The following is a 24,606-nucleotide window of genomic DNA, read 5'->3' on the forward strand; positions in this document are numbered from 1 at the left end:
ATAATACAGATGTCAGTGCTTTTTAAAAAGACATTTACATAAAAAGAACAAGATTTAAGGGGAATTCCCCAGCAGTCCAGTGGTTAGGACTCCACGCTCTCACTGCTGAGGGCCCAGGTTCGATCCCTGGTTAGGGAACTAATAGCACACAAGCCATATGGCACGGCCAAAAAAAAAAATTTAAGAACCCACTTAACTATGCCCATCGCCCAATGTGCATCTAGTAATGAAAAAAGAGAGCGCAAAGTGACTGTATCTAATAGTTTCTGCCATACTCACTACAATGGGACCCTGCATGGGCAGCTCTGCAGAGGCAGAAACTAGGATCAGGGTTATCAGGCATGGAATAAGACTCTTAACATTTCTTTCACACAACCTCTGAGTCACTTATTCTGCTGCCTACAGGAACACTCCACCCCCATTCTTCTCCCTTCCTCATAACTGGAATTAAAACAGAAAATACTTTTAAAATTAAACACACTGGGAAAAAACTTACAAACAATCATCTGTGCTTTCTGCACAAAGACTGATGGTTTTCCCATCTCGGCAAACAATCTGCAGCAGACAGTCTTTTGGCTTCCCATCTGGAGGCTGAATATCTATGAAAAATATGTAGAATACAGGAGTATTTATATAGTTTTTTTTTTTTTAAGGATTTCTTAACAGCTCAGATAAGCAAAGGACCAGAACTTCAGAACATTACAATTATAAAACATCTTTGTTCTGCTGTACAGAACCAAACACATGAATCATTACTCCATTCTAATTAAACTTCCTGCAGGAGAAACACGTAAGCCTCTTCTAGAGCGCAATCCACATATGGTGATATACAAAATAGCCCAGACATTAGAAGAATAAGCACAATGAAAAGTGTTGCAAAGCATCAGTTAACAGAATACTTACTGCTTTTATTCACAAAGCATCAAACTAGATCGCTGCTTTAAAAGTGAAAATCAGTTGTTTAAAGTATCTCTGTGTACCAAGAAGTAAGACCTATGATATCTGAGCCTGGTTTAAGTAAGGATTTCAATAGCTAGTCCATAGAGACTTGTGCTTCAAGAACTTATAGGGGCAGGATATTATAACACCAATGGTTACTATAGCAGCCTCTTTATTCCAAATAGCAACAGAGCTAATAAAACAAACAGGGAAGTCTACATATGCCATTAATTAGAAATAAAAAAGTCTATGCTTATTAAAACAAAAAAACTATTCCTTCAATAGTTGTTATAATTATATTGAAAGACATCATGGATTTTAAGAAACTGACTACAGTTGTTACCAATAAGCCAGTTTCTGAGTCACAAAATCTATACTGCCTAGGGTAGCTCCATCCTTCTTGGGGTTCTCAGCACTCTGGTTCCTTAGTTTTCCACCACCTTCTCCATGAGAGAGAACGGAAATGTGGACTGATGGGTCTAATTCAGAGGAGAAAATTAATCTGCTGACCCACATGGGTCATAATCCAAGTGTCTGGTTTCACCTGGTTACCTCTTCCCAGATGAAACCCTTCTTTGGTCTGTAAATGAAAGCAGAATGGGTAAGGAAGAAGAATCAACTCCCATCAAGAGAGCAGAAGGGCAGGCGACAGAAGCTGGACGAGACAGACCCACTTACCCCGACATTCGTGTCCCGTGCGGATGTTGATGCAGTCCACGGGCATGTGGACCTTATCCTCCACACTCTGCCGAGTTTGGTCATCATAATAGATCAGGTGACCATCTGACCACAGGTCAAACCAATTCTTCTTCCAGCGCTTCAAAATAGTACCTGAAAGAAAGTGGGAAATGTTGCCTTTGAGTGGAAAAGCAAGGACTTTGTCCTCTAATTCGCCAGTAACAGAAACAAAAGAAACTTTCCTCTGGTCCCCAAAGTATACCTGCATACAACTGCCCAGAGCAGTCCATCAAAATGGAAGTGAAAGCAGACCCGAACTGCATGAACACCCACGCTGTACCAGGGCTGCATGCAGCATGCTCTAAGATGAGAACTTCGATCTTACTGAGAACACTGCCAACTTAAAAGTCTCAAAATATTAAAAAAAAAAAAAATTCAATAAAACTTTGATTTTGAGCTAATGAAACATGTCTAATATTTAACTCTCCATGTGGTATATCTAAACCTTCCCAGTAGTATCTAACTGCTAGATTGAACTGTAAAGTTTCTACATACAAATAACAGTAATACCTTCCTCTTCTGGAAAAACTTCTCTTTTTCTTGAAGGGTCTTCACATATACTCTTCTCTAACACTCACCTTCCCTTACAGCCCACAGTGTGGGGAGTCTCCCTGCCTAAGGCTATGCAGAGGCAGGCTCAGACACTGGATACATCCACACCCAGGACACTGACCCAGGCCCAGGGCCAGACTCCTACCCAGCACGCATCCGTCCTACTTACTACCTCACACGTCTCCGTCAGTTTGAGAGAATTCATCCTTTCATTTGTAATCTTGGACTAGGCATCTAACTTTATAAAACTCTGATTTCCTTGTCAGCCAAAAGGGAAAACTAAAAGTTATCCCTGCACCTTTCTCACATCCATATGCTACCGGCTGCATCTTTTGTTCCTATAGATCCCACCCTGTTCATGGCCAATGTGCACAAATTCCATTGCATGTGCCTCTCCTTATGCACCCATGTCTGCTACAGGTATCAACCAAATATTCATCCCAGCAGCCTTCCGAATTTCTTTTACCACTATCAAACACCCACCTTGCTGAGAGCACTTGCCTAAACTGATAAATAAGTGACACCCAGCATCCATTTAACTGGCAGTGCCTGAGCTGTGCAGAAACTACCAAAGAGAGCCACCCAAACACAGACAGGTGTAATCACCGGGTTGGGGAGTTCTCCCCAAGTATCGCACCTGCCATCAAAGCCCTGACTGCAGAACCCTAAATTAAGCTGTCCTCCAGAGTCCAGATACTGAGTCCTAAGAGTCTGCCAATGGCAAGAAAAGGAATCCTGAAGACAGCGGTGCATATATGTAACTACATGTGTATCTCTGCTGCTCTGCAACTCAGTGAATATAATACAACTCACCTCATTTTAGTTTATTATGAATGATACTTCTGCTTTAGCAAAGACGGAAAATCAACCTACACATCGGGAGATGGGGAAATGGAGTAAGTCTTCTGAATACACACTTCTGAGATAACCATAACTAAGTGGAAAAGTCTGTACAACTTATTTACAGAACTCCTATTTTGTGTACATCATCATGCTAAGCACTGATGGGAAGCACAAAATTGTCAAAAGGGTCACTGTTCACTTACGTTGACAGAGCATTTACATTGAGTTATGCTGGAGAAAGGAAACTTGCCCTCAAAGAGTGCAGGAAGGGAAGGCACATCCTCCAGGTCTGAGCAAGGCTCTCCATGTCCCCTGACCATTTTAGGATCACAAAACCCAAGACAAGGAAACTTACACAAACATTGGGGCTAGATTCCAATATGTCAGGACTTTTTTTTTTTTAAGCCAGCAATACAATAGCTGCATCTAGTCTTAGACTACAGAACTGTCATAGACCTTGAAAGGACACCTGTTCAGCTCCAGGTCTGAGAACGTAAAACTAGTAATAGGACAGACAGGCTGAAAGCTTGTCTCCTGGTAGAAAGGGTGTTGATGTTGAAACGAGACAGTCCTGAGTCTGAATGTAGGTTTGCCACCCATAGTTAACATTTGGACCAGTTACCTAGTATCAGTGAACCTCTACTTCTTCAACTAGAAGCTGGGGTAATGCCACCTACCTCACAGAGCTGTTGTGATAATTATATTGATATAAAAATCTGTAAAATGGGAATACAAACAAGCTTCATAAATAGTTTTTATAAACCGTCTAAGGTATGCAAGTCCATTCTTCATTGCTAGGCTCAATTTTAGCTAAGTATTGAAGCTATTCCTTAAATACAAATTCATATCTGAACAATACAGTATATATCACCACTCAAGCTTTTGCTGGAGTCATAAACAATATACTAGTCACTTTTCCCTTAATGCTGCTCTTTCTAGAAAGACAGCAGAATAATCTGCTTACTCTTTCTGCAATAAACAGAGCTGCTTCTTCCTGCTTTAAAACATACTATGAATCCTACTTCAGGTGGCAGCCTCAGAGATAAGCAGAGTTAAGTATATGCAGGCCCATAGAGATAAGCCTAAGAAAATGAACTCAATCCCATAAAAAAAGAACTGAGTCCCTTCTCCAGAGTCCTTTTGGAGACACAAAAGATTTGGTTTTAGATAAACTCGTTCCCTCGGGTCAAATCTTAATCTATAATTAAAGATTCTAGTATTTCAGAATCTGGTCACTGTTCAATCCCCGGATGAGACAGGTGTTCCCCACAAAGCGAGCAGTACCTCCATGCTAATATATTAGCTCAGCTCCATGGTAATATATCAGCTCCGCTTGGGTAGACCCAAGAACCTCAGGTCAGCCGTTAGTAATACAGCATGCTAGGGACTTCCCTGGCCATCCAGTGGTTAAGATTCTGTGCTTCCATTGCAGGGGGCACGGGTTCCATCCCTGGTTGGGGAACTAACTTTGTCGCACCGCATAGCCAAATAATAATAATAATAATAATAATAATATAGCACACTAGTGAGAAAAGAGAAACCAGCAGGGACTACTACTGTCCCCTGGTTCCTGTCAAGGCAGCAACCAAGAAGCTCCACGTGTGCAGAAAAACGGTTCACAGAGCTCTAAAAATCTGCAAGAGGAAATCCAGGGCAACAACATTAGTAAAACTTTGTTATTTGTTTGTAAACACTGGCAGTGTCAGCCACAGACATAAAGATGTGCCCTAAGGCAACACTAAACCCAGCCCAAGGGGCTCATGTCCTGCACTTACTCTGTCTCAGCAACCATCCACTCTTCACAAACGCCATCTTTTCACCTGTAGAAGAAGAAACAGGCAGGTTCAAAATTATACCCAGAAAAGAGAATGACTCGTATGAGCTGTTTTTACTCACAACACTTCTGACACCAAAGGTGTGGGGTTTCTCCATACCAACAACCAATTTTCCAATTCTCAGGACACCAATGGGAGGTCTAATGATTCAATTAGATTCCGACACTAACCACCTGGAGTTAGCATCAGACCTCACAGGTTAAGGGCTCAGTTCCACAAGACTGCTCCCACTTTAGACACAAGTCCTGGGCCACCCATATTTCTGATCTATAAATTGGGGGTGCCCACAACCCCCTCCTGAGATTCGATAATTTGCTAGTATGGCTCACAGAACTCAGGAAAGCACTTTACTTACTATTACCTATTTATTATAAAAGGATACAACTCAGGAACAGCAAGGTGGAAGAGATGCAGAGGACAAGGATTGGGGGAAGAGTGCAGAGCTTCCATGCCTCTCCAGGCACCATTCTCCCAGCATCTCCATGTGATCATTGGAACCCTGTCATTTAGGGGGTTTTAAGGAGGTTCCATTAGGTAGCCATGATTGATTACATCATTGGACACTGGTCCTTAAGCTCCATCTCCAGCCTCTCTGCCATCTCTGGAGGTCCAAGGATGGGGCTGAAAGATCTTTTTATTTTTATTTATACATTTGTTTATTTTATTTATTTTATTTTTGGCTGCGTTGGGTCTTTGTTGCTGCACGCAGGCTTTCTCTGGTTGCGGCGAGCGGGGGCTACTCTTCGTTGCAGTGCACGGGCTTCTCATTGTGGTGGCTTCTCTTGTTGCAGAGCACGGGCTCTAGGCACGTGGGCTTCAGTAGTTGTGGCATGCAGGCTTCAGTAGTTGTGGCTCACGGCCTCTAGAGCACAGGCTCAGTAGTTGTGGCGCACGGGCTTAGTTGCTCCGTGGCATGTGGGATCTTCCCGGACCAGGGCTCGAACCCGTGTCCCCTGCATTGGCAGGCGGATTGTTAACCACTGCGCCACCAGGGAAGCCCCTGGGGCTGAAAGTTCTAACCTGCTCATCACAAGCTTGGTCCCTCTGGCAACCGGCCCTGTCCTGAAGTTATCTAGGGGCCCATCATCTCATTAGCATAAACTCAGATATGGTTGAAAGGGGTTTATTATGAATAAAAAGGCAACAAAAAGACACCCCTAGTACCTCTATCTCTCAGGAAATTCCAAGAGTTTTAGAAGTTCATATGTTTCTTATTATATCACAAAATCACCGCCCTTTGGTCTAACTCTCTATCCTTAGCCCTTTCAGCATCAGCTGAGGAAAGGACCAAAGCCATTTTACCTCACTGGCCACCTGGAATTTACCCAGTACCTCCTTAATACGGCCAATACAACCCCCAACACGCACCCCAGGCTTTAGCCTCAGCACCCTGCCCACCTTACTAAGTCTAACTCCACTTACATCTAACAGACATAAAGCAGCCCTAGAACACAAAGAGTCAGCTCTGTCAAGGACTTGTGGCTTCTCCTAACATGCCTGGTATCATGAGGCTGGTGTCCAGCTGCCTCAGCCTTACCCCTGGTGTGCCCTAACAGCTGCACACAGCCCAGTAAGGTGCGCACTGGTGTCAGCAGGTGGAGTGGCCAGGTCAGAGCAGAACACCAGAAGTCACGGAAAAAAAGGTTGATAAATTTAACTCCATAAAAATAAAAATCTGAGTGGCAAAAAATAAAGTCAAAAAGACCAATAAAAGATTAAGAAAAATACGTTTTACAACCATATATATGGCAGCAGTGAGTTAATTTCCTTCACATACAAAGCTCACTTATAACAGAAACAGCCATCATTTGGCAGTTCACAGGAAAAGAAACATGAATGGGCAAAAAGCTCATAAGCTACTCCATTTCTCTCTCAATTCAACTAACAAAATTCATATCACAAGTTAACAATATTACCTATCAGAGGGCCACAAATGAAAAAAACTATGATACCCAGAAAGGAGAAAGCATAATGGCAGGAATGAAAACTGTTGTAACCTTTTGGGAGGGAAATTTGACAATATCCCTCCAAATTTTAAATATTCATATACTTTGACCTAGCTATCTCACCATTACTAGAAATATGCCTCATTAATACACATACACAGGTTCACCAACACATGTATAACACTAGCCCCAACCAAAGGGCTCCACGAAAGAGGACTGCTTAATGAGCACCTCCACCCATGGCAGATCATTATGCAGATGTGAAAAGGAATGAAGTATAACAGTGTGTGCTGATGAGCACACGTAGCTGATACCCACACAACTGTTTTCTGGAAGGAATCTTAAAAACTGTTAACAATGTGTACCTCTGAGGAGAGGAACGAGGCAGTGCTGCATATGTGTCAGAAAAGAGGGTGACTATTCAGGCCTATTATACCTTTCTGTACTATTTAAGTTTTTTAAAACAATTTGCGGGGCTTCCCTGGTGGCGCAGTGGTTAACAATCCGCCTGCCAGTGCAGGGGACACGGGTTCGAGCCCTGGCCTGGGAAGATCTCACATGCCGCACAGCAGCTAGGCCCGTGAGCCACAACTACTGAGCCTGCGCTCTAGAGCCTGCGAGCCACAACTACTGAGACCGCGTGCCACAACAACTACTGAAGCCCACGCGCCACAACAACTACTGAAGCCCACGCGCCACAACAACTACTGAAGCCCACGCGCCACAACAACTACTGAAGCCCACGTGCCACAACAACTACTGAAGCCCACATGCCTAGAGCCCGTGCTCCGCAACAAGAGAAGCCACTGCAATGAGAAGCCTGTGCACCGCAACGAAGAGTAGCCCCCGCTCGCCACAGCTAGAGAAAAGCCCACGCGCAGCAACGAAGACCCAATGCAGCCAAAAATAAAATAAATTAAATAAATAAATTTAAAAAAAAACAATTTGCAAGTATTGTATCATTTTATTTTTGAAATCAACAGATATTATTTGGAGGCTGAGATTATGGGTCACTTTTGTTTTCTACTTTAGCAGTTTTAGGTATTCTCTTTAAAGCACAAAGGTTTGGAAGGTTAGCAAAATGGAGCACAAGCCCAAGTGGGCACCTCAAAAGAACAAATGAGTTCTCCCTCATTTAAGTTTCCCCATGTCTAAGTATGGCTCGAGTCTCACAAATCATCCTATATTCCAGCATCTCCAAAATCCTGTAATCTGAAGGTTCTTAGTCTTCCCTGCAGTTTCTGCCAATTCATGCTGTCTGTCCTCACCAAGAAAGGAAAGACGTTTTTCATCTTTCCCTCCCACATTTAGGTCCTCAAACGTACAGCCCCAGATGAACTAGATGCACAGTCAGTCTCTTCTCTTTCTCTCAGTGCATGTTCGCGCTGCTCACTGCTGCTGCGAGACACCTGCTGACAGTGAAGGGACGAGCCTGAGGGCAGCCAACTGTTGAGATGGCAGCGCTAACTGCTGAGTCACAGACTCACCCAACCAGGGATCTCCCGCTAATGCAAGGCTTTCCATTACGCAAAACGATGGGTTTCTTCATTATTTAAACTGAGTTGAACTAGTTTCCTGCAACTTGCAGCCTAAAACATCCTAAAACAATCATTTACTTCCAAAAGGATTTGAGGCAGAGAAATAATACCAACATATTTTCATTCAACAAATATTCTTTGAACATCTAACGTGTGCCCAGCCTTGCAGCAGGCACTAAGGATACAGCAGTGACCAAGCTAAAATCCCTGCTTTCATGTTAGCTTACATTCTAATGGAAGAAACAGGTTAAACTTGTAAGCTAAAAAGACAGGGGATGGAGTGTTACAGATAGCATCACATCTCTGCAGTGATACTATTACCCCAGAACATATAACTGGAAGGGTATATAACACGTATTCAACTCATGCCAAATCCTGGATATTTATACTAAAACTTCCTATGATCATAACATAAACTCATTTATTTTCCTTTGGAAAATAGCTGGGAATAGGTCAAAAATTACTTATAGGTATTGGGAGCTACCTAGATACAATACAAATATAAAACCTGACTGAAATGTTGTCACACAACTTTGCTGGTACCTTCTGAGTTGGTGGTTATGGAACCAAGTGAACAGTGCAAAAATGTGATGCAACAGGAAGGAGTCTCCCGAACTTCTGTGGTAAATTTTTTTAAATCTTTCATGATTCTTGATATTAATTTGGCTGTATTTGCTGACATTCATAATAGTCAAAATGTCAGCTCAGCCTAACAATGATATTAAGAACAGCTTCATTTATTCACAGGTCTTCAAGAATCCGAGTCCAACAACTTTATGTGCCTGTAAGAGTAACACCACCACCAGTAGCATCCAGGAAAATAAAGAGTTATAAACAGAGTTCCTTAAGGACCTAGAGCTTTCCGGTTATCTACTAATTGTATGGATCAGCATATGAGTTGCCAGATCTTGTGCCTATGTTTTCTTTGGCGTTTCCTTGGGGTGAGGCTGGGTTTCTTTTACTTTTCAGGTAGATGTGGCTCAAGGGATGTCAACAAGAGAAAACTGGGGCTTCCCTGGTGGCACAGTGGTTAAGAATCCACCTGCCAGTGCAGGGGACACGGGTTCGAGCCCTGGTCTGGGAAAATCCCAAATGACGCGGAGCAGCTAAGCCCGTGCGCCACAACTACTGAGCCTGCGCTCTAGAGCCCGCGAGCCACAACTACTGAACCCCGTGCGCCTAGAGCCCGTGTTCCGCAATGGGAGGAGCCACCACAATGAGAAGCCCGCGCACCGCAACGAAGAGTAGTCCCCGCTCACCGCAACTAGAGAAAGCCCACATGCAGCAACGAAGACCCAACGCAGCCAAAAATAAATAAATAAATTTATTTTTTAAAAAAAGAGAGAAAACTGAAAAGCCGACTTGGAAATCAATTTCAGGCCACTGGAGTCAAGAATTTAAAATGGAAAAAAAAACTTCTCCATCAACAGGACAACATTATAAATGTATCTTAGGCGTGCCCATATAAAATAGTTCAAAACTATTAAAGAAAGAGAAAAATAGATTACAAGGTAGAAAGAAACTTAAACTGAAATTAGCAACAGAAACTCACGACTTTTTATGAAAGGGTAATTGTTCTGCCAACTCAAGTAGCTTCTTATCTGGTATCATCCTGTCTACCGTTAGTCATTATGTGGAACAATCTCACATGCCCAGATTTTTATCTCTAATACTGGTCTCCTCTAAACGGAGCCAGCACTCCTTGAAAACGAGCTGGTTACAATTCAGGGACAGGACACCTCAAGATGTGCCTAAGTTGTCTTATTGTCAAAAAACAAAGATGCTTTCAGGAAAAAAAAAGTCAACCAGCTGAAGAAACGGCATCTAATGGCCAAATTGTGACAACATGGGTGCCAATGTGAAAATAATAATTATGGTTCATTAGAACAAACTGAGGCTAAAAGGCATCCTAAGTATAAAATGATTAAAACCATATACATCACTACAGAATGTGTTAGAGGAAACACACCTTCCAATGTGACTTCAATTTGACAACTGGGGTGGGGGAGGCGCGGGGGGGTTAAAAAAAAAGGTTAAACACATTGATTTGTGTAATTCCTTCCTCTCACTAAATAATTCTAACAGTTATTGCATTACCAAGTAAGAGATATTTGTTGTTTACTAAGATGTTAGGATTTCTTTTTTAAGACAGAAAGTCTAGATTTCTGAGCTAAGGACTCAATTGTACTGCTACATAGGCAGCAGAGAAGACGGTAGGAACAGGTTTCAAACCGTCCTAAAACTTACACTGCTGGGGAGAAATGACTCCTGGAAAAGAACCCCAGATTTACACCCTCAGCAATGCGCTGAGTTTGGTTACTTGCACTTTCCGGGCAAGCACTTACAAGCCAATCTCCAGAAGTCAGAAAAAGCCAAGAGGATATTAAAGGAGCTTCCTGGACTTCCCTGGTGTCCCAGTGGTTAAGAATCCTCCTGCCAATGCAGGGGCCACAGGTTCCATCCCTGGTCCGGGAAGATCCCACATGCCGTGGAGCAACTAAGCCCGTGCACCACAACTACTGAGCCTGCGCTCTAGAGCCCACGAGCCACAACTACTGAGCCTGCGTGCAACAACTACTGAAGCCCACGTGCCTAGAGCCCGTGCTCCACAACAAGAGAAGCCACCGCAATGAGAAGCCCACGCACCGCAACGAAGAGTAGCCCCCGCTCACCGCAACTAGAGAAAGACCACACGCAGCAACAAAAACCCAACCCAGCCAAAAATAAAATAAATAAATAAATTTATTTTAAAAAATAAAAATAAAATAAAGGAGCTTCCTAAAGCACCTGTGGTGTCTTCACTCAGATCAGGCAACATCATCAGCCAACAGTCATCTTCTTGGGGGACTGGGGCTGGACATTTCACCATCTAGCAGAGACCACAAGATGGGCAGTCCTCTGAGGGCAGAAAAGTAAGTTCTTTATCTCTATTAAAGAGGTATGTGTCCTTTGTGTCTACCAGCCTCTTCTGTCAGGTACCACGTTGGTATCCCATCACCACTGGAGCATACTGCCTCATCAGCAGGAGAACCCTCGCCTCTGGCTCCCAACCCATAAGCAAGATGTAACATAATACAGACCCCCACACAGGGCTGTATAAATAAGAGACACCAAGGGTAACAAGTACTTAAATAAGCAGCTGCCTCATCTGCTCCTAAATGACCCACCTTACCTATGCTGGACCACAGCTAAATCTTTCTATCTAGAGTCTGTCCCCTGCCAAGCTCCTCCAATGTATCCTGAACCCTGACCACAAAGCAGAGGAGGAGAGAACATTGCCTATCACTCAGCCTACTTGCCCTCAGCCTTATAGAGCGTTCACATGCCACTGCCTAAAACAGGTACCCTACTCATTAGCCTAGACCAATTCTTGGTCCTGAATCCTGCTAGCCTGCCCTGCCTTGAGGTTACCTAGGACCAGTGCTCTGAGGGGAGAAAGAAAAAAAGGCAGACTTTAAATATCCATCTTCCCATTTTTCTCTCTGCAGTATACAGAAATATTACATATTTCTGGAAAATACATATATCTTGACACTAAACACTACAAATCACATGAGAGTTATTTTCAAAGACAGAAGACACAACAGTGACATTAAAATGAGAATCCAGGGACTTCCCTGGTGGTCCAGTGGTTAAGAATCGCCTTCCAATGCAGGAGACACGGGTTCGATCCCTGGTTGGAGAACTAAGATCCCACATGTCGCAGGGCAACTAAGCCCGCGTGCCACAACTACTGAGCACACAGGCCACAACTAGAGAGAAGCCTGAAACACGGAACGAGGAACCCACGTGCCTCAGCAGAGGATCCCACATGCTGCAACCAAGACCCGACACAGCCAAAAACAGAAATCAATAAACATTTTAAAAATTTAAAAATGAGAATCCAAGACAAAAGATCTATGAATAACGTAAAGATCACCCATGCTGGTGACTGCTTTGCTATTTCCAACATTAATGACAGATTAAACACCTAACTCTGCTCTCTCCTGAAATGCAACTAAAATGACAGTTAAGGGGAAAACAAGGCATAAATCCACAAACACAAAGAGAATCGCAGCAGAGACAAAAGCAGATTAGATGCTAAAAACGCTGAGAAAGTTTTAAAGGCAAATGAACAGGTAGTAACTAATATAAAATTCAGCTTTCTCTGCTTTTCATGTGCTAATAAGAAGCCACACACAGCAAGCCAACTCTAGCCACAGAACACTGTAAAGATTCAGAAACTGGAAGTATGAGATAATGCTGAAGGTGGGGAAGAATATCAGAATTTACTGAAAGTCTTTAAGAAGAGTTAGTAGGCCCTCTACACACCCAGGCAACTACCCTCCCCAGTCCTGAGGATCTCCTTTCTGGAAAACCTGAAACACAGAGGCTCTAGTCTTGGGGACACCAGGGATAGCTCAGAGTGGAAGAGAGATGCCAAACTTAGAGGAGTAACAGAGTAAGTGAATGTCTTAAACTCCCTGTCCTCTTCCTTTACTTAACTCCCAGACTCTCTAGCTCTGGACGAAGGGCAGAGCCAAAGGTTCATTGATACTGACATTTTTTTTTTTTTCTATAAAAAAGCTGGTCTCCAGGCTTCCCTGGTGGCGCAGTGGTTAGGCATCTGCCTGCCAATGCAGGGGGCACGGGTTCGAGTCCTGGTCCGGGAAGATCCCACATGCCGCAGAGCAACTAAGCCTGTGCGCCACGACTGCTGAGCCAGTGCTCTGGGGCCCGCGAGCCACAAATACTGAGTCCGTGTGCCACAACTAATGAAGCATGTGCGCCTGGAGCCCGTGTTGTGCAACAAGAGAAGCCACCACAATGAGAAGGCTGCACGCCACAACTAGAGAAAGCTCGCACACAGCAAGACCCAATGCAGCCAAAAATAAATAAATAAAATAAATAAATTGATTTAAGAAAAAAAAACTGGTCTCTGCCTAAAACCCTACAGGGATTCTCATCAAGTGATAAACTTTAAACAAACACACAAACTTTCAATCAGTTTTTTTAATATCTTAAATAGAAACAGATAGCATGTATGTTCAGACATCTGAGGAAGCTTAAAGGGACTGAAAAAAATAAAATTTAAAAAACTCAAAAACCTCACAGGAATCAGAGACAATTGCAGGGAGCAAAGGAAAAGTTTTAAAAAAATTACTATTATCAGAAAGATGATACACAATATTGTATCCAAAAAACAAAACCAAAATGTTCTAAAACAGGAACGTTCAGAGCTCTCGGTTAAAAGTGATTAACCAAAATTTAAAATAGAAGAACTGAAAAGATCATGATGGAGGAAATCTCTCTGAAAGGAAAAAAAGAAAAAAAAGATGAAAAAAATTACAGGATAAGCCTGGGATATAAAACATCCTGCTTACAGGAGAGTTTCACAAATAAACCAGCAAAAAAAGTAGGAAAAAAAAATACTATACAAACATTTTCCACAACAGGACAATACATTTCTAAATACAAAAACTTCAATGAGTGTCCAGCAAGATGAATTTTAAAAGATCCTCGGTAAGGTTTATAACTGAAATTTCAGAACTCTATGGACAAAGAATAGAACCTAAAAACTTCCCAGAGCAAAAAAGGGTCACATAAAGGATAAACAAAGCATTAGGGCATCTTCATCAACAATGCTACAAGCTGGAAGGCAATGGATCAATATCTTCAAAATGCTGAGAGAAAATTATTTTCAAGCCAGAATTCCATACCCAAATTATCAATCAAGTAGATAAAATAAAGACATTTACACACATGCTGAAAGACTTTAAGATTTACCTTCCATGTACCCTACCCTGTTTCCAGAGCCTAGCGAAGAATGTATTCCACCAAAATGAGAGCATAAGCCAAGAGGAACTAGGGGATGCGGGTGAAGGAAAGTCCCAGGGAGACAGCTGTGCCACAGGCCTAGAAAAGAAACCAGTCCAGACTGGAGGACAGTGTTGGGGGGGGAGGGGAAGGGGACAGAGACTGACATCTAAGAGATTCTGGTGGACTCAAGAAGAGTGTTTACAGGAGGCAAAAGTCTTCTATGGCAAGAAGTCAAAGATTACATCTAAATCAACAGCAATGTTATTGTGTCCCGAATATAAACGTAAAAAAGGCAGCTAAGAAAAGGTGAAAACATTTGTCTCTAGTTAATGGAAAGGGAGTGGGGTATTTTTTTTTTTTGACTCTGAGGTTTAAAGTGCTATTTGGCTTTTCAATCTATATATATGTATTATTTTGATAAATGTGAACATGTATGCAATAATTTGAATTATCCTCAAACATACCAAAAAAAAAAAAAAAAATACCCTAGATGAAAACCATTTACTTGAACCTCCCTTCTAACAGTTCTTTAAGATGGGGGGAGAAACTTAGTATATTCTTAGCAATCAAAAATCATAAAGTATGATTTTGATAATATGCTTTGAAAAATTCATAGAGCCTAATGTTTCATAATACAGGCTTTGAAGTCAAAAGAACTGTGTTTATATCCTGGCTCAATCACTTATAAATTACCTTGGGCAAGTTATTTAACTTTTCCAAGCCTTTGTTTCTTCATCTATACAATGAGAATACTAACATCTATTTGACAGGATGTTTGGAAAATGGGGTGAAATAACTTGTGTTTGCATAGTGCCTGTTAGTTACTAAAACTAACAAATGGTAGCTGCTCCCACAGCAATTACTACTATTTTTGCTATTATTTCCTCACTATCCACCTGACTAAACTTTGCCTAAAACATTCTAGAAGACAGAAGCACATCAGGCTGCTTCTCAAATGGCTTAGAAGACTTAGTAAGATGCGCCTGACAGTCAAAATTTGAACACATACCTAGAAGGAAAAAAAAAAAAAAAATTAAACCAAAAACCTTCCCAGAATAATAACTAAATTAGTCTCTGAAGGAACAGGAGTAGCTTTTCGAGGTACCTTGTTGAATTCCACTCTCCATAACTTATTTCAACCTTTCACTATTATTTATACCCTGAAGCAGGATCTAATGCATAAACTAAAACTCATTAAAGTCTGATCTGCTGCTGGTCTCTAGAGGATGCCAGCAAACTAGTTGCAAAATAGCCACATTACTCACATGCCAATAAAACCTACAGAAAGTTTTAAAAATACAAACCATATTCAACAATTCAAGTTTTTGAGGTTTGTTTGTTTGGCCACACCTCGAGGCTTGTGGAATCTTAGTTCCCCAACCAGGCATCGAACCTGGGCTCCTGGCAGTGAGAGCGCCGAGCCCTAACCACTGGACCGCCTGGGAATCCCCCAATTCAAGTTATTTTAAATATGAACTCAAATCACTTTAAAAATCATTGAATCCAAAAGGGACCAACTTAAGAGGTGGAAAGAATACTGCCTTTGGAATCTGACAGTTCTGAACTGAAAACCCACTTTGCCTGGCTTCTCTAGTTAGCTAGCACTCTATCTTCCCAAGGAATAATATGACTACCTCAAGAGTGATATCCGGGGACTTCCCTGGAGGTCCAGTGGTTAGGACTCCGCGCACTCACTGCCAAGAGCCCAGGTTTGATCTCTGGTCGGGGAACTAAGATCCCACAAGCTGCGAAGCATGGCCAAAAAAAAAAAAAAAGAGTGGTATCTGTTCTTTCTGTATCACTGACCTACACATTCCACAAATTCAGTCCCTGAGATTATCAGGAAATTTACTTTCAGAATGTGTTAAGTAGAAGAACTAGTATTTTAGCTGTGAAAGTTGTTTCCTTATCAAAGAGAGGAAAACTCTGTTCTTCAAGGACTCTAAAACGACACAGGTGACAAGAAGGACTGGGTGATCCATCATCATTTAGAGGTCAGTGCATATGTGGTGTTGGCCATTTCAGGTAGCAATCAGTTCTTAATAACAAGCCCAATATAAGCACTCATCAAAGGACAGACAGACTAAAACAAAGAGGCAAGAAAGTTCAATTCTGGCCTCAGGATCAAATTCAGAAGCAAATATACAACAAATAAAACATGACTGGTTCAGCTAGCCCACTTGTTGTAACATTTTTAATAGTTTATTTTACTCAGCAGTTTTTGGTAGTTACTGACACTAATAAAGTAATTCTTTCATTTCTTTAGACATCCAGTAAGAAAGAAAATAGACAGAGGAAAGGAGAAAGAACCCAAATATTAATGTAGGATGGCAAGCTGGGAAGTATAGCAAATCTTCCAGAGGGAGTCAAGAAAAACCTCTCTACTCAGTGCTCTGTGGTGACCTAAATGGGAAGGAAATCCAAAAAAGAGGGGATATATGTATACGTATAGCTGATTCACTTTGCTGTACAGCAGAAACACAACACTGTAAAACAACTATACTCCAATAAAAATTAATTTAAAAAAGAAAAACCTCTATCTTCCCCCAAGGCATATGACTACCTCCGGAGTGGTATCTGTCCTTTCTATACCACTGACCTATATGTTTCACAAATTCAGTCCCTGAGATTATCAGGAAATTTACCTACAGAATGTGCTAACACCATTAAAAATATGCTAGTAAAGAACCATTGTCAGGTTCTGAGCTCTTTTCTGCAGCCTCCTTCAGGAAGCATTTACTGGCCACCTACACTGTGCGAGACACTCTTATCTGCCAGGATAATCCTGCAACATATGTTTGATTCCTGCCCTCAGAGATGGGGGGAGTTAAGGAATCACTACCCCACCGAGTAAACACCAAGCACAAGGGAAGCCCAGACAAGCACCAGCCCAGCTCTCTTCCCAATACCCACCTCCCATCAATAACCATCAGCCCAGCCCAGGGGCCACTCCTGAGCGCAAAAGGACCAGTCGCAGGAGCACACGCACACATACACAGATATTTTGCTCATTAATTTGTCAGACAAACATTAAGGGTCGTAAATAAAAAGGTAGTTAAGAGTCCCAGCTTGGGCCCTAATTCCCCTCGTGACTTTTACACAAGTCACTTCCTGCACTGGCACTGGTTTCCTCAAAGACCATCAAGACCCAGGAACTTCCCTCCCTTTAGACCTAAGCGCCGCTCCCTCTGGCAGAGGCTCCACCGCGTCCTAGTCAGAGGAGGTATTAAAACAACGAAAGCGTCTCAGGAGTCAACAGCGTTCGGAATTAACCATGTTCCCCTAGATCTTTTGACACTGTGATGGTCCCACCTCATTCCTTTCCCCCACTCACGCTGAAAACCTGGAACTTTACTATTCGGTCATTTATGAAGACTTTTCTGTGTAAATTACTCTATTTTTGAGTTAAAAACAAACAAAAAACACTACTCTGACGCGAAATGAAAACCCCTGACCTCTGGGGTTCCCAATGTAGTTAGGTGAGAGAATCAAACGTGGAAAAAGACAACACCAAGAATACAACACCAAGCACTTAGAGCCAACGAGACTGCAAAACCAAGAGTAGGTGAAACGAGCGGAGGCGGGCCCCACCCGAGAGCGCAAAGCTTCAGTGCCATTCCGGACTCCTTAGGGAGGCTGCGACCTCCGGGCGGCAGGATAACCAAAAAGAGCCCCAATCCCCTCGACCAGACGGGCTGCAGGGGCGGAGACCTGCGCCCCGCGGGCAGAAAGGCGGGGTGCCGGCGGGGATAACCTGCAGGAAGGGGGGCGGCAGCAGGAGAGCTCCGGCAGGGCGGGCGGCTCCAGGGGAGACTCTAGACTGACCGCGGGAGGAGGAGGGCCGAGAGGAGAGGGGGGGTCCGCTCCGGAGGGGCAGCGGGCGGGCGGCTCTAGGGCAGGCTCGGGAGGGATCCGGGGAAGGGAGGCGAGGGGGAAGGGGAGCGGGGAGGAGAGTTAGGAAAGGGAGAGGAGAGGGGAAGGACTCGGGTGGGGCTGGGGGGCGCTGACGGGAGTCTCCTGGCGAGGCTCCGGAGGGACCGACGCCCGGGGTGGAGAGCGGAGGGCGCGGGCCTGGGGTCTCCCTGGAAGGGCGTGGTGTGGGTAAGCCCGGCCCGAGGGGGTCTTTGGTCGCCCGGACCGGACAGGAACATTCACCTGCAAAGCCTCCGGCCACAGCCGCGTACCGAAGCAGGGCGGGAGCGCAAGGACACTGCCGAGCTCCTCGGCTCAGACCGCCTCACGCCAGCGTCCTGGCCGCCGTCCGACGGCACGTCTCCCCGGCGCGCATGCGCACGGCACGCACTGCAGGCCGGGAGGTTCGGTGGGGCCCGGGCAAGCCTGACTGATGGCGCGGGATGCGCAGGCTTAAGTTTCACGTGAAGAGCAACTGTAGGCCCCCTGATCTTGCTTATAAGTACCACCCTCCGGTGAAAGGAGCCGGGCAGGGCTCTTTAGAGAAACGACTGACTCTAGAACTGCTTCGGGGAAAGTACAGCTGATTGGAGCATCGCGTAGCGCCAGAAGTACGGAATGCTCAAAAATAACGCGTGTAGGCGTGTCAAGGGACATAGGAGTCAACCTGAAACAGCTTCCAGTGCCCAAACCTGGCACAGTTATAACTTAGAATATAAAGTAAGTATATTAGAGTCCATTCTGCTGTAAATAATTAAATACATTACTGGGGAGAGGAGCTAACTCTTCCTTATAGAAGAATTCTAATTAACCATGCTCCATACAGAGGGTGTATTAATCTCCACCCACGCACCCCTGAGCGTGGGCTGTGCATGGTCACTTCCTCCCAGAGTGCAGTGTTGGAAAGGGGAAAAATAACTTCTACCGAGGAGAAACCTGACAAACACTTCTCAACCACGTGATCAAGGTTAACAGCAACAGCAATAAGTCTTGTTGATAGTATTTACCCTTGATACGACATAATGACAAGGTCACTTTTCCTGCAGTCTTACTCCCCAAAGCAAGCATAGCCCCAGTCTAACTATGAGAAAAACAGCAGACAAATCCCAATTGAGGGATATTCCACAAAATACCTCACCAGGGACTTCCCTGGTGGTCCAGTGGCTATGACTCCGCGCTCCCAATGTAGGGGTCCCGGGTTTGATCCCTGGTCAGGGAACTAGATCCCACATGCTGCAAATAAAAGATCCCGCATGCCGCAGCTAAGGCCCAGCGCAGCCAAATAAATAAATGAATAAATATTAAAAAAAAAAAAAAAATACCTCACCAGTATTCCTCAAAACTATGAAGGTCGTGAAAAACAAAGAAAGACTGAGAAACTCACATGCAGGGTAGTGTACTGGATGGGATCCTGTAACAGGAAAAAAAAAATGTTAGTGAAAAAATTTGTAAACTCCAAATAAATTTTTTATTTTAGTTAATTGTAATTATTAGCTATTTTTAGTTTTGACAAGTGTACCATGGTTATGTAAGATGTTAACTTTAGGGGAAACTGAGTGAAGGGTATAGTCCCTCAGTATCGTCGGGGGATAGTGACCTCTCTCAGTAGAGCTACAAGTCTAACTCTGACTACCTTCCGTGTTAGGTACCTATCTTTCAGGGCTTGGATTTGAAGTGTCCAAAAATACACTAACATATTGTCTTTGAGTGATGGGATTGTGCATGACTTATTTCTTCTTCCTACTTTTCTGTACTTTCCAAATTTTCTTTAATGCATCACTCAAACAACTTAAAAATCACTTTAACAGCTTAATGACAAGAAAAAGTAATACTTGAATCCAGTTTGGTGAAGGTAGATGTTCTGGGAACTGGAGCAGGTGCACCCACTAGTAAGTTTTCTGGTTAATAAAACTGGCTTTCTGTCCAAGCCTGCTGACAAGAAAATTACAGTAGGGAGAAGGCTAACGTTGGGTAAGCCACACATCTCCCAGTACTAAATATGTGGCCAATACTGAAAGCTGTGCTTCAGGGAACCACACTGTCTCTGCTTCCATCAGCTGCTTGACTCCTTGGCTCCATAGAACATGTGGTCCTCAACCCAGGCAAACCAAATTACGACCTGATTAGCCCCACTTCCCAATTACTAGTACTCTTTCTTTATTGCAAAAAGGAAAGTGATAAGTTCTTGTGGTTAAAAAAGAAAAGCTAAATAGGACATGAAGTAAAATATCATCCCCCTGCCAATCGCACATAATGTGGAATGAGAATCTTCCAAGCAACAGGAGGTAATAGACATTCTTTTATTTCCAGCTTCCTTTACCTTTTCTAAATGAATCACAGCTGCTCATGTTCTCTTTGTTGGATTACTTTTTATTTTCCTGCAGCACCTATCTATCTATCTCTCTATCTATCTATAGCAGAGGTACCACTTAGGGTAGAGCAGTTGGACTTCACCAGCCCCACAATTTTCATCAGTACCCCAAATCCATCCCAACAGACATACAATTCTAGTGAGAACAGAGTGTGGGCTGAGCCAAAGCAAAGTCCAGCTCAGGAGTAGGAAGCTCTTCCACCGAGCTTGATACACCTTTGCTCCTCCTATGAGGAAATGCTGGAACCGCCTCTGTTGGGTAGGAAACAATGAGTTTTGTGCACTTATATTTGACTTTATTTTGCCCTCGACATCTGCTGAGAAGCTTTGGCTTTCTTCAGTTGAGTCCATTTCTTTTGAGGAGAGCAGTTGGGTTTTTGCCCACTATAAGCATGAAACTCCCAATGCACACAAGAATGGGGAAGAGAGATGGGGTGCAGCTGCGGCACAGGCAGCCTTTCAGTTACTGTTCTTGTTTACAGGCCCATTTCTCACCACCTTTCCCCTCTGCCCCCATCACACTTGCTCTGGGTTGCAGGTTTTTCTGCCTATTTGAACCATCCACTTGAAAGTGAGTCCTTTCCCTCCCCCACCCAACCAGGGCCTCTACTACTGCTTCAGTTTTCTGTGCTGCCTATTATTTTTTAAACATCTATCATCTATTTCATAAAAGTCTAAGGAGAAAATAGAAGTGTAAAAGTGTATTCTTGATCTGCCATCTTGAATCAGAAGCCTCCAACCCCAATTGCTTTCTCTCATGCTCAACTGTCTCAAAATGTTTGGTTAACTGACAGTGCCCTTAACTTGTTTTCCAGGACTTTTACAAATACCTTTTCTTTTACCTTAATAGGGCATTGGAATGGAAGAGACATAGATCTCTGTGTTCAACCCAATGTGCAGAACCAAAACAGAGTTTTGTGCTCTCAAAAACTTTGCCTCCAGCTAGATGGTGAACAGAAAACAGTGCTATTTTCCTATTAAACCCTCAGTTTATATACAGTTGACAAGAAAAACACTAAGACTCTAATATAAAAACAGGCAAAGGGACTTCCCTGGTGGTCCAGTGGCTAAGACGCCACGCTCCCAATGCAGGGGGCCTGGGTTTGATATCTGGTCAGGGAACTAGATCCTATATTCCACAACTAAAAATCCCACATGCCGCAGCAAAGATCCCGTGTGCTGCAACTAAGGCCCGACACAGCCAAATAAATAAATATATATATATAAAAAAGGCAAAGGATATATGAATAAATCATTCACAAAAGAAAAAATGTGAATGCAACAAATATTTTTAAATGAATCTTGCCTGCAATCTAGCAAATGCAAATTAAAACAAATGAAATGTAGATTTTCAGTGATCAAATTTTAAAAGATTTTTAAAAAATTTAATCAGCTATACATATACATATATCCCCATATCTCCTCCCTCTTGAGCCTCCCTCCTACCCTCCCTGTCCCACCCCTCTAGGTGGTCACAAAGCACCGAGCTGATCTCCCTGTGCTATGCAGCAGTTTCCCACCAGCTATCTAAAAGACAGTGGGAAATTTTAAAAGATTTTTAGTGAAATACTCAATAGAAGGATTTGATGAGATGGTCACTGTGATACACTTGCTTGTGCAATTGTAAATTGGTACAATCCTGGAATAAAATTTGATAATATCAAGAGGTTTAAAATACTTCATACTTGGGAATTCCCTGGTGGCCCAGTGGTTAGGACTCTGTGCTTTCACTGCTGAGGGCCTGGGTTCAATCCCTGGTCGGGGAACTAAGATCCCCTCAAGCCGCGTGGCACCACCAAAAAAAAAAAAAATACTTCATACTCTTTAAACCAGTAATTCTTTGAGGCAACTATCCCATAATAAACAGAAACTCCAGCCAAAAATTGTTTACAAGGATGTACATCAGGTATGTAAGAAATGGAAATTAAAACAATCCTGAACACACTACGATATATAAAATAGATAAGCAACAAGGATTTACTGTTTAACACAGGAAATAATATTCAGTATCTTGTTATAACTTATAATGGAAAATAAACTGAAAAAAATATATATATATCTATATAACTGAATCACTTTGCTGTACACCTGAAACTAACACAATATTGTAAACCAACTACTTCAACTAAAAAAAAAAAATCCTGAGACACAATTTCATACCTACTTGTTTGGCAAAAATCTAAAACTTCACGGTAAATGTGACAAATATGTGAAGCTACCAGAGTTCATACCTTAGTGGGAATAGTGTAGCTTGTTACAAACACTTTAAAGAACAATTCAGCACTACCTAGTAAGTTTTAAGGTGCAGGTACCCTATGACCAAACAATTCTGCTTCTAGGCAAGTGCCTTTAGCATAGTATTTTCAAACTGTTTGACTCTCACTTACAATAATAAATTTACTTCATAACTCAGTACATAACATATGAGTAAAAAAATTTATATAAAAAGAACTTATTACCAAACAATACTTACCCTTACTCTTGTGGCACACACTCTACATTCTTATTTTCCAGTCTAATCCATGTTTAAAAACGCAGACAATGAATCACTAGATTGATTTCGTGACCTGAGCCTGGAGTTGGGCTGCTGCTCATGATTATCTATTGCTCTGATTATCTATTGCTGCATACCAAACTACTGCAAAGCTTAAACACCTTATTATTCTCGTGTCTCAGAGTACTCTGGGTTGCTATTTCTTTTATGTTAACTAGTAAGATCAAAGTGAAATAACCTTGTTGGAACTTCAGTTGTTTGTCAATGACATGAGTGACTTCTTTGCTGAATAGGATAGTAATAGTTTTTGAATATTAGGAGAATATTTTTAAAATTTTTTTGTTCTACTCACAATGTGACACCTACAGACACCACCCCTTTTAAATTTTAATCTGCATTATTAATATTATCTCCATCATATGCATAAATCTATAAAGTTAACAAAACAATAAATCAAGCCCTGATTACTATTATCCCATGAGTTGCATTCTTGCCCTGGCGGATTTCAGGCTCCAGAGGTGACGCCCAGGGAGGGAGGCAGGAAGGGAGCCCGCAGCCTAACGTAGCTCCAAGTTTCCACCTGGCAGGTCCCAAAGCTGCCAAGAGCCTTAGGGCACAGGCAACAAGACAGTAATTAAGAAAGGGTGAATTTTGAGTATTTATTCCTTTTGTCTTTACATCAAGTTCCTATAATTCAATTTTTAATAAAGTCTGGCTTGCCAAATTCCTGAAAATGTGTCCCTTGGATTCCAGGAGCCAGTGCAAGCATTGAAAGTCACCCCACACACCACTGAGCTTGATTAGCTGTTGTTCTCCTGAGGATAGATGCGTGGTTTCTTCCCAGTTTTTGGTTATTAACAATGAAACTGCTGTGAAACCTAAGTGACCATCGACAGATGAATGGATAAAGAAGATGTGGCACATATATACAATGGAATATCACTCAGCCATAAAAAGAAATGAAATTGAGTTATTTGTAGTGAGGTGGATGGACCTAGATTCTGTCATACAGAGTGAAGTAAGTCAGAAGGAGAAAAACAAATAGCATGTGCTAACACATATATATGGAATCTAAAATAAAAATGGTTCTGATGAACCTAGGGGCAGGACAGGAATAAAGACACAGACGTAGAGAATGGACTTGAGGACACAGGGAGGGGAAGGGTAAGCTGCGACGAAGTAAGAGAGTAGCATTGACATACATACACTACCAAATGTAAAATAAATAGCTAGTGGGAAGCAGCTGCATGGCACAGGGAGATCAGCTCAGTGCTTTGTGACCACCTAGAGGGGTGGGATAAGGAAGGAGGGTGGAAGGGAGACGCAAGAGGGAGGGGATATGGGGATATACATATGCATATAGCTGATTCACTTAGTCACACAGCAGAAACTAACACAACACTGTAAAGCAATTATACTCCAATAAAGATGTTAAAAAAAAAAAAACTGCTATGAAAATTCCTGTACAATTCTTTGCATTAAGGTATGCTTTCATTTTCTTTGGCAGATACCTTCAATTTGCTGGGTGATAGGATAGGTGTATGCTTATTCTTTTAAAAGAAATGACCATACCTTTTTCCAAAATGATTATACCATTTTATACTCTCATCAAAATATAAGATTTTTATTTATTTTTAAT

The 24,606-nt window shown here is 42.5% G+C and overlaps 1 protein-coding gene across 3 annotated transcripts in view; it reads right to left on the bottom strand.

Annotated features, from left to right (window-relative positions):
• PLEKHB2 (pleckstrin homology domain containing B2) overlaps nt 1-18,472 on the bottom strand; it is a 58,431-nt gene extending 39,959 nt beyond the window's left edge. For all 3 annotated transcript variants that reach the window (XM_068545333.1, XM_068545332.1, XM_068545331.1), the window contains exons 1-4: nt 18,346-18,472; nt 4,848-4,892; nt 1,618-1,770; nt 497-599 (exon numbers count right to left, since the gene is read on the bottom strand). In XM_068545333.1, coding sequence (XP_068401434.1) covers nt 497-599; nt 1,618-1,770; nt 4,848-4,884 — 293 coding nt within the window. In that variant the 5' untranslated portion in view covers nt 4,885-4,892; nt 18,346-18,472. The remainder of the gene's footprint in view (nt 1-496; nt 600-1,617; nt 1,771-4,847; nt 4,893-18,345) is intronic.
• Nucleotides 18,473-24,606: the final 6,134 nt, after the last annotated feature.

The sequence above is a fragment of the Eschrichtius robustus genome, chromosome 5 (assembly GCF_028021215.1).
Source record: "Eschrichtius robustus isolate mEscRob2 chromosome 5, mEscRob2.pri, whole genome shotgun sequence".
Classification (NCBI taxonomy): Eukaryota; Metazoa; Chordata; class Mammalia; order Artiodactyla; family Eschrichtiidae; genus Eschrichtius; species Eschrichtius robustus.